This window comes from Limulus polyphemus, unplaced genomic scaffold, assembly GCF_000517525.1.
Source record: "Limulus polyphemus unplaced genomic scaffold, Limulus_polyphemus-2.1.2 Scaffold1581, whole genome shotgun sequence".
Classification (NCBI taxonomy): Eukaryota; Metazoa; Arthropoda; class Merostomata; order Xiphosura; family Limulidae; genus Limulus; species Limulus polyphemus.
In genome coordinates, this window is record NW_013667191.1 from 51,559 (window position 1) to 63,199 (window position 11,641).

General features: G+C 34.6%; 1 protein-coding gene across 3 annotated transcripts in view; it reads left to right on the top strand.

The window, feature by feature from the left end:
* Positions 1–11,641, top strand: part of LOC106464183 (arfGAP with SH3 domain, ANK repeat and PH domain-containing protein-like) — a 94,964-nt gene that overhangs the window by 7,768 nt on the left and 75,555 nt on the right. For all 3 annotated transcript variants that reach the window (XM_022391876.1, XM_022391877.1, XM_022391878.1), the window contains 2 exons: positions 8,644–8,730; positions 9,721–9,782. In XM_022391876.1, coding sequence (XP_022247584.1) covers positions 8,644–8,730; positions 9,721–9,782 — 149 coding nt within the window. The remainder of the gene's footprint in view (positions 1–8,643; positions 8,731–9,720; positions 9,783–11,641) is intronic.

Below are 11,641 nucleotides of genomic sequence, written 5' to 3' on the forward strand. Positions count from 1 at the left end.
AAACAACATACAAGGATATAATTGAAATAAACTTGTTTGAAAGTTCAAAGAAATGATATTCAAGTACTGAAAAGCTTTCTAACTATCATATATTTAGTAATGTTCAAATGTGTCTGCATTGGACTGAACGAGAGTGATCCCTAACAGGCGTGATAGTTTACAGCAAATGTATGAAGTTCATGCTTCTAACCTCACGGTTTTTTTTTGGCACAATAAACAAAAGTACGGCTGCAATGAAACATAAATGTGAAATAAAAATACATTTATGAAACAAAATTAAAATGTTTCTTTATGTCCATATATATAAACATTAAATCCTAGTCAAAAATAAAAAAAATACTCGTTTATTGGGTCGGTTTACTTAGAAATATTATTTTCGGGTCATGTATATTACTTGAAACCATAAGGAGAGTATGTGATTATTAAAAATAGTCAAAATTAGCATTTTATGGATGATAAAAAGTTTTCAGAGATTTTAAAATAAGGTACTAAAACATAAGAAGTAATAAGTTCAAATCTGAAACAAATATAAATATCATAATCATTTCTTATAAATACCATTTCCTAATGTAATTTTCCAAAATATTAAAGATCATAATGCAAAAAAACTAAATTTATCAAAAGTAACAGGCTTTATATTTCTTTGTATATGTTTGTTCTTTGTTTAAAATTACTGCTTTTAATAGATATACTATGGTTTTTTGAGTTGCAATGGTGGTAAACATGGGACTGTTTTTATTGTGTTCTGCGAATCTGGTTTCCAATTTTCTTCCTGTTTCTCCGATGTAGAATTCTGGGCAGTTATTGCATGTTATTTTGTAAATGATGTTGGTATTGTTTTGTGTGATTCTAAATAATTTTAGTAACGATTTTAATTTAGGGCTGGGTTTTTGAGAGAATTTGACGTTGACAGGAATATTGTGTTTAATGGCTAGTTTTGTCCAGGTGTGGGTAATTCTCGAGCTGGTTTCAGGGACAAAAGGTAAACTGCAGTGTAATGTACTGTTGTTGGGTTTGTTAGTATCAGTTTTGTTTGTGAGTTGAGTTTTGTTGTGGGGAATGTTGGAGAGTTTATCAATAATAGCTGGTGGAAATTTATTGATGTGAATGAAGGAATGCTTTATGTGGTTGATTTCTTCATTTATGTAGTCTGTTGAACAGAGTCTTGTAGTTGTGTTTATGAGGTTTTTGAGTGTATTGATTTTTTTGTGTGGTGTCATGATTGGAATTCCAGGGGATGTAGAGGCCAGTGTGTGTGTTCTTACAGCTAATTTTAGTTTTAAACTGTGTGTCTGATCTAATAATGTCGAGGTTAAGAAAATATAACTGTTTATTGTTTTCATGTTCTATGATAAATTTGTTGTTCGGATGAATGGAATTTATGTGTTAAAAGCTGATAAAGGCAACACCACTATAATCATGAACAATTCAGAATACATCGACAAAATGAACAACATCCTTTCTTTTAAAAAGAAATTCAAAGCCATACTAAACAACCCAACAAACACACACGAAACACAACTAAACAGAACTTTATTACAAATGAAAAAAAAAATTTACTTACTGACGATCTTTATTTTTAACTACGTAACACTGATTCATGCACACCACAACTCTATGGCATTCCTAAACCACACAAACAGGACTGCCTCCTACGATTTATACTGTCCACTTATGATTCCTTCAACTACAACCTTGGCAAATACATAGCCTGGGCTCTCACACCATATGTAACATCAGCAGGTTGATTTTTTAAAGATGCCTTCAATTTCAAATATACACTAGACCAACTAAATTCGAAAGCCTTAATGTCTAGTTTTGATGTCGTGCCACTCTTTACCGAAGTCCCCACCAATGAAGCTTGTAATATTGCACTTGACCTCTACATTAATAACCCCAACATGGTAATCCACATCCCCAGCACAATTTTTGCTTCTCTCTTAGAATTTACAACAACTAAAACCAACTTCATTTTCAACAACGAACATTTCCATCAAATAGATGGTTTAAGTATGGGCAATCCTGTTTCGCCCGTTCTTGCCAATATATTTATGACCCAGATCGAAACACAAGCCATACATTCTGAGCTTCAATCTCCACTATACTGGTACAGATATTTCAATGACACTTTTGCTGGTTTCACTTCTACAGAACACACACTAACTTTCTTTGAACACATAAATTCCATTCACTCAACATCAAATTTACCATAGAACATGAAAACAATAAACAGTTATCTTTTCTAAACCTTTTCTTAAACTACTTGTACCTGATGATGACAAAACCTTGTCGAAATGTTGTACATTTGCTGTTATGTTAAATTTATATTAAAGATTTTCTTCATTACCCATTCAAGCCATGTCCAAGCATTATTAGTCTCAAAGTGGGTTTCTCATCATCGAATATGTACCATATTGGAAATGATGTTTTACAATGTATTATCTTGGATAAACGTATATTGGAAAATTCTTGTTGAACCCTGAATGTAGTGGTGTGTTCATTTTAGACCATTAAAAGTAGTCCTCCTAAAAAGGAAAAAATATTGGAACCTGAGTCCCAGACCCTGAATATGGTGAATGGGTACTCCCATAATATAAGAAACAAATGCAATGCCAAAGGGAAAAAAAGAACTAGAAGACTTGATTTTGATGAACAAAATGTAGGAAACATCTAGAAGATGGAGCACTCAGGACATGTAGAAAAGCATCTGATATATCAGCCTTGGTTATCTAAAATCCTGGTTAAAAAGACCACCAGAGAGAAAAAAAACAATCCATCTTGAACTGTGGGAAAACTAGAAACCATTTGAGAGATGACAGACCAATAACCGGATGCCAATCCATGATCTTCTTGGGGACCACAAAGAGACAAGAATAAAAATGCAAAGTAGGAATAGATATCCTCTTGATAACATTCTCAGCTAAGAGATCTGAAGCTTCATCCTTAAGATGCTGAAGATAAGTGGGGGTCTGGAGAGGGAAGAAAAACAGGAAAAGAGGAGGAAAAGAAGCAGAGAGATAGAGCATGGGTGAGAACCAGAATAATCCGTCTGTTGGGCAAAAATGGAGACCAAAGTCTAATGAAGAAAGATAGTGGACAACCCTGATGAGGGAGGATGGGAAACGAAGAACAAGAAGCTGGAAGGGGAAGGAAAGATAAAGATGGAGCAAGTCAAGGATGGGAATAGAAGAGCAAAATTGAGAATTGTTATACTTTATTACAAGTTTAAAAAAAAACATTACAAATGCCCAAAATATTTTATGTGATGTTGTATTTTATATGATATGTAGAATTATTTATTCCTAAAATCAGCATGAACCACTTGTCATATGCTTTTTGCTTTCGACTGTCGATTATAGTTAAGCCTAATTTGTTATAGTACTAATAGTAATGCATCTAATTTTTATTTAATTGAATAATACACCAAAGAATATAGACTACTAACATGCAAAATTCTCTTACCTCTCAAAATTGTTTTGGCTTTTTAACTATGCGACAAGAGCCATTACAAATTCATCCAAGCTAGTCTTTATCTTTCCCATGGGTAAGATGTTGCTATTCTGAATGAAGTTGACTTTTAACTGTTCAGAATATAATGTTATACAATATGTCATTTGATAGATGAAAACCTTGAATTTATATTGGTTATAGGTAATATATAATGAAACGTAAGAGAGAACTATCAACAAATTCTGAAAGATAGGATGTGACAGGTGGGTGTGGCAAGAGGGGTCTGATTTTCTATTCGATAGCCCTGTAACCAAACAAAATTGAAGACGATAAAAATTATGGTTTGTCTGAGCAATTATGATTTTATAGAAATTACTTTACTTTTAATTTCATAATTTTTCGAGGGGTGGTAGATATAATAGGGATGATGACATGCTAAGAGAAAATGTGCCACATGGATCACACTAGTGAAAATTCAGGATTTTTTTTAAATATTGCCTTGTAAAATTAAAAACTTAAAACTTGTATACTGTTAAAATATGAATTATTAGCTAAGATTTTATGATATTCTAATCGATATAACAGAAACAAAAAAGCAGCTTAATAAAATTTTGAATGTAAGACCCTAAAACCTTATGTCATGCACAGTAAAGGATACCCAGGATGATAGAGTTAATTGCCTTTGATGATATCTGTCTCGTGACACTCTCCGCCTGTGTCAGTGTGCCTTCTATCTTGGTACTGTGTATGAGCACCTTGGTTTAATAATATTATCACTTTTTCTTGACAAAGCATTCACTAATTGGTTTCTCAGTTCTACGACTGTTGGAGATAATTTGCGTGTTCTTTGTGTTGCCTAGTTTGATTTTCTTAATAATGATAATAACTGGCTGACTTAAAAAAATACTTTTCCTCCAAGGTCGATATACAGCATGAACTCCTGGAGTAATGTATGCAACACAGAGGCAAGTCAAGTTTATCCTATCTTGCCTGTGATATCTAGTGTTGCTCATGAATTGGGGGGTGGGATCACTCTCGGTTGAGGCTGTACATAACCTTATCTGTAGTAAGATGGAGACATTCAGTCTGGTGGTATTTCCTTAGGAGGTTCTGAGACTGCATTTTCAGGCATCCCTGGACACTGGACAGAATTTTTATTTGCTTTTTCCAGCATCATCCTTTGCTCTGTCAGCTTCTCTTGAGACCAATTTGGATCAGCTGGATCATTTTTAGATTAGTAAATTAAGTGTGTGGTATTTTGGACCTTTCCCCAGTTGTCTTTGAATCTTGGCTTTTTTTTGATGGTAGAAATGTCTGAGGATGAGTACTTAGTTCTACCTCCATACCCTGATGTTGTGGTTCATTCAGGGAGGTTTACTACTTAATTACGTGAAGGGACAGCTATGCCTTGTTCACCATGTGTGTCAGAACAACATGCTTTAGCCTACCGCTTCCATGTGGAAGCATATTTGGACTCTTGGAGACTAGACCTGTTTCTGGAAATGTGGGGGTTCCAGAATGGAGTCTGTGGTCAACTTGATGAGAGCACACTTTTCTAGGATTTGTCTGACCCTACCTACAGTGCTGAGATATTTATTATGCCTACACCTTTTTTTCCAAAGCCTGTCAGCAATCACCAAATCAGTATGATGATGAGTTGCAACCATTGTTAGCATCCACCTTGGTTCATTTCTCTGCTTCTGCACTTACCCTAGTTTCTTGCCTGGTATGTTGTTGGGATTTGTTGGATAGAGATGCATTGTTTGAGGGTGATCGTGTATCTGCTACTACCCTTTGTGAATTACGAGAGGCACCTTTTCTTCGACCCTTGATTTTTGCTGGTGTTCCGGAGTCTTTGGAATTAAGGGTTGATGTTGCCCATCTTCATTCATCCCCGTCATTGTTGGTTTCTAGACTTTTTTTGGCTTCTACAGGGGGTTGTAGTTTTGCCTCTGAGTTTCTTGACCCTCTGGGCCAATGGTACCCAGAATAGATTGTGCCATTATCCACAAAGTTACTCTGCTCGGTTGGAATGCTGACAGTGGTAGCAGTGACTACTGTATGCCTTTGGGGTCTGTGGGGGCTCGGCTCCGATAATTTCTGGATGTGTGGAAAATATTTACCACAAGTCCATGGGTACTACAGGTACTTGTGTTGGGATTAGCTGTTCAGTTCACATCTACAGCACCATTATCCCTTCAACCTGTGTTGTTTCTGCCTCCTGGAGATCCTTAGGTTTTGAAACTTTGTTCCATAGCTATCAGAGATTTATAGGTCAAGAGAGCAGTGGAGAGAGTCATTCCTGTTCATCCATTTGTTGTACCCAAGAAGATGGGAGATTGGCATCTGGTCATTGATCTTTCTAATCTAAATCAATTTCTAGATTCAAAATGGAGCCATTCCTTACTCTGCATTGGCATTTTTTGCCAGGACTGTGGTTGACCAAGTTTGATGTCACTGACATCTATCTGCACATTCTCATAGCGGAGTCGTCCCACCACTATCTGCATTTTGTACACAGGGGTCAGGTGCTGCAGTTCAGGGCTCTACCCTTTGGTCTAGCATCAGCACCATATGTGTTCTACCACATTGTACACACTTTTTCTTGTTATCTCCATTACCTTGGCCTGTGCACACACCACTACATGGATGACTGGTTACCACAAGCACCATCATGTCAGTTGGCAGAATGTCACATTCAGATTCTGCTTTCTGATGCAACCAAGGCAGGATTTCTTACCAGAGCTGAGAAATATACTATCACGCTAACTCAATATATCGTCCATCTGGGGGTCTTTGTCAGGCTCAGCTGACTCCCATCTGGCTCCACACTATGGAACAGGCAGCCTGACTTTCACTTGAGTCTCCTTCTCCCACTGCTTGGATGGTTTATTCTCTTTTGGTGATGTGGGTATCACTCGATTCCCTCATTCCTTTAGAATGAGCACACATGAGATCCCTTCTGTGGTCTCTATGCAACCAATGGATCATGAACAGCAATCCTCTGGATTCCCACTTCTCCTTTTTCAGGATCAACATCTTTGATCTTGAGTGGTTGTTAGGTCAGAACAATACTACAATAGATGTTCCTCTGCCACCACTTCATCCAGAGATCTGCCACATCACGGATGCCTCTCTTCAGGAATGGGGTGCTTTTATCAGCAGTCAGGAATTCCAGGGTCTATGGACAAATGATGGGGCTTTCCTACATACCATTGCTTTAGAACTTATTGCTGTGCAAAAGACAATGTTTCAAGGTCTGGAATTGTTGAAGGGCAAAGTGATCATGTTTCACTCTGACAATTCCATGGTGGTTTCTTGCATTTCCCGTCAATGGGACACTCGGTCCAGGTACCTTTGTTTTTGAACTTTGGATCTTCTTTATTGGGCTTACTACCATCATGTGTGAATAATATAATGGACTTGTGCCTGATTCAGTATTATAGAGCAGACCAACTATTTCATAATTTTATTACAGATTTCTTTTCCCCAAAGGTAAAATTGAAAATACAGTTTGTGACATAGAGGCCTATTGTATTCTTTATTTCACTACCTTCTCTGCTGTTGACTGCAATTTTCCCTGATGAGCCTTGAGTAGGTGAAACTGCAGTCCACAGCAGCGAGTGCGGCAAGTGAAAGAATACATTAGGCCATTGTCACAGATCATATTTTTAATTTTACTTTGTGAAAAAAAGAAAAGAAATATGTAAAATAATCAGTAAATAATAAACTTATTGAAAAAAACATGGAAGGGGTGAGGTGAGGGTTAGACCCTCTGAACTTCTCCAATAGACGCATGCCTACTTATACAATATTATAAAATACAGTTACTTGTTTTTGGAACAAAAACGGATGTGGTTCTAGACTCCTCCCACAGGTCTACTCCTTCTTATACAACATTAAAGAATACAGTTATGCAATTATAAAGTAGAAAGCTAACACAAAGTAAAAAAGCAGGAAATTTACAATTTCTTTTATACTTAAGAAGTCAAAGAGGTGGTGGGTGCTACCAGCCAATTGCCATTCCTCTGGTCAGCAGTTCAAAATTAGTTACAGTAGCATTTAACCTTAGTACTTGTAATAAATAACAAAAATAGGCTGAGCAAATTTAGTGAAAATAGGAATTGAACCAAAAATCCTGAAATCATAAGGTATCCCCCTTCTCCCTCCTGTCCATTATGTAGCTTTGTGCTTAATAACAAACAATGACAATATTTCAGTAACTTGGATAGTTTTAATAATCAAAAATAGTAAATAATTGGAAAACCTGATTAACTGATTTGTTTTCCTGCCAATAATCACTGATTAGTTTACAAAACTAATTAATATAATCACTGCTCATAGGTAATTGATTAAATAGTCCAGCTTTTGTTGGAATATTATGTCATTGTGGAGGATTTTCTAAGTTGTATCTTCAGAACATTGTTTCTTGAGTGTTCATGTTTTATTAACTGGTTTTGTTTGATAAAGGTTTTTCTTTCAGCATGACTATAAGTAAAAATTCTTACAAATACCACTATGATACAATTAAATTGAAAACAAAAGAAAGGTAAAAAAAATTTTTTGCTACAAAATCCCATTACTCTGGTGATTTTAAACTTCAATATTATGAGAAGGCATTCTGGCCCAAAATGTTGTGAACATTAAAACATCTGTTTATTATTTAATATTTTTTATGATATAAGTTTTCCCTTTTTTATTTTGATACAGAAATATGTATATCAGAAACAATATTATTAACAAATATTTCATATTTTGTAATAAGTGCATATAACATCTCATTATTTTTAAAAATCTGTGCTTAAAACAATACTAAATAGATTTATGGATGATCAAAAACAAAGCTTAAGATTAGAATTTGCATATAGAACCAGATGACTAGTGTCACAAGCCAGACTTATTTCTTTAACTGCATTTGATGTTATAAAATGTAATTTCTCTGTACTAATAATAAAAAACCTGATCATATCACATTGTTGTTTTTCTCGAATTGGACATTCACTGTTTTGCTTTACAGCTTCTTCAGGAGTGTTCCACTAAAACATAAACTGTAACTGATAGTGTAAAGTTAAGGTCTTTTATTTCTAATATTAAAATGTCTTCTATACATCAATATGCACTACAGATACTAAATAATAGATTTCTCTAAGTAGTGTCTAATTATTGTATTTTCTTCTATCAATTTTTTTGTAGTTTTTTTAGATGATCAAGTTTCTCTATCCAAAGCCTTAGACAGGTTGGGAAGCAGTGCTATGACAAAAGATAACGAACCACAAATTGGTAAGTTATAAGATTAGCTAAAGAGATAAAGCTAAATGCATGGTATTTTGTGTGTGAGTAGTAAGTCATTTAGTTAGTTTATAGCTGTGACAAAAAACATATTTAAACAAATGAATGTACATTTTTTTCTTTGGTAAAATCATATACCTATTTATTGTATTATCAGAAATTAAGAGACTAGAAAAGTGATACTTTTATAAACTATTCTATGTAATAACAGCTGCTAGAAAATGTATAAAAGGTTGAATCATATTTTAACAAGTGTTTCATGCATAAAATTTAATTTTTGATGAGAAATATAAAATAGTGCTTAAATATGTAAGATCTTTGTTTTTCCTTATAATGTTAAAATTTAAGAAAATGAAATTAAATTCTGTGCATATTTTGAAACTGTTGAATGATGTAATAAATTCTTAATCTGTCACCATAGTTACTACAGTAAAACTAGTGTTTTACTTGGTAAAGACTACAAATGATCTAAACTACCGAGGCAAGTTTTGACTACTTAACTATTTATAAAGCATTTAAATTTATAAAAGTAAAGTTAAAAACATTGATTTTTGTTGAAAGCAGTATTTAGTAACATGTTTAATTGTATGAAATGGGTAATCATTAACAATTTCACCTGACAGTGTGATCTTGGGAAAACAGTTTTAGATTTTTTTCAAGTGTCTTGCCACATTTTGTCATCTGATCTTAGAGGGGATTATTATTAGAGGGAACTTAATGCGACATTAGGGATGACAATAATGTAATGTGATTTTAATAATAAGTGACCATGAATGTGCTTACACATGGCAAGTATTTTATAACAAATAACAGTTTGTACTCAAGGACAAAGACAGATTATTTATGGCATTGTTATTTATTTTACAAATTTCATTGCAATTAACTTGTATATTCATTAATTGGAAATACTTTATAAAAATAAAAAATATTTTATGCATGTTTCTATGACATTTGTAGACTAGTTATTTTACTTATTTCTAGGTGGTGCATTTATAAAGTTTTCAGTTCTAACTAAAGAACTTTCACAATTGATGAAGACACAGGTAGGTGATAATTTTAAATAGGTTAAAAATAATGAAGTTTTTTGTAATGTTACATGTTATGTCAGAATATTTTCATAGGTCTTGTTAGTTTTAACTGTATAGTTAAATTTCAAGTGAATCTGTGATGGGGGATAAATTTAATAGAAAGTAAGCTGAAACATCTGCTTTCTTGTTAATGGTAGGACAGATTATATAAACAGTCTGCTGGTAGTTAATAAGCTCCTTTCAATCAGAGCTGAGCTACCTACTTAAAGCAAAATCCAAAATAACATGGTAATGAAATGAGTATAGCTCATTAAATGTATTTTCTAATTCGATGCCTTACTTCTTCTCGCTTATTAGCTTTCCTCAATTTTGTGCTGCCCTCTGTATGTCAAATTTTTTGCTCACCACTAATTTTGAGGCTCCAGCCTAAACTCATGTTTCCGATACGGTACATTATTTCCTCTCACATGGGTAGCTATTTCCTGTTTCACTAATTTTGAGGCTCCAGCCTAAACTCATGTTTCCGATACGGTACATTATTTCCTCTCACATGGGTAGCTATTTCCTGTTTCCTTTGTGGTCGAACTTTATAACTCCTTTATTAGGCCCACACACTGCGGATAAGTCTCTTTGCGTGTCATGTTCTGGGTGCTTTTCACCTTGTGGCGGAGCGTTTTTCAGGTTTTATCCCATGGAGTGGTCTCTCAACCCTCAAGTTATCAGGTTGCTTGGATGCTTTTGCAACTTTCTGGTCTCTGGTTCCTCATCCTTGCACCCTGGCAGTGGATGTTCTCCATCAGGACTGGACCAATGGTACCTTTTGCATTCCTTCTGGTTTTTTAGACCTCCTTGTTGTGAAGTTCTTCTGGATTGTAATGCCAATATTGTACTTCACTGCCTTCCATTCGAATTTTATCCTCTTGTTCCATGTTTCACCTATCTATTCAGACTTATCCCTACTTAAAATCATAAATAATATTCAACGTTAAACTGGTACACAGTTTTAACTGTGTACCAGTTTAACATTGAATGTTATTTATGATTTTAACTTTATACACAAGTGCCAAAATACTATAATTATCTCTACTTCTTTTAGTCTGTAGGCATCATTGGTCTGATATATTTGCCATCGACGTTTCACATACTTTTTTTGAGTCTAAATATGTTTTACTTTATCTGGGCCGATCTTTCCTACCCAAAACTTTGGGGGCTGATGAGGGACATTCTTACTTCTCGCGTATTTTACTTCCATCCATTTCCCACCTTTATTCCAAGTCTCATTCAGATAGAATTCTATGTCCAGTATATGCCCCTCATTGGTACATGGCCTGCATGGCCTCTTTTAGTGGTTCCTGTTCCCACTTTTGTATTCCCTGGCACCATTCATCTGTACATGACCTTTCTCCTTTTACCCTCACAAGTTGGGTTTGTCAACTGATTTGATTGGTCTATTCTTTCCAAATTCTGTTCCAGGCACCTTATTTTTTCCTGCGATGTCACCTCTGTCATCCATTGGAGGAAATTCTTCAGTCTGGCATGTAAACTACATCTCATAAATTCATTTCATTTATTATTATAGAGTCTTTTCTTTCACTCATAAGTTTTTAAAATTAATAGCAGAGTCACACTGTGTGCATGTATGTGTGTGTGTTTATATATATATATATATAAATTATTATTATTATTATTATATTATTTATTTTCTTGCTAAATGGAGCCTGAGGTCTTAAAAACATGTAAATGTGATTAACTCAGTCATTACTATTTATTAGTCAAATTCGATGACGAGGAACCCACTTTGAGACTAATGATGGCTGGAGACGGCTTAAATGGGTAATGAAGAAAAACTTTAATATAAGTTTAACATGACAGCA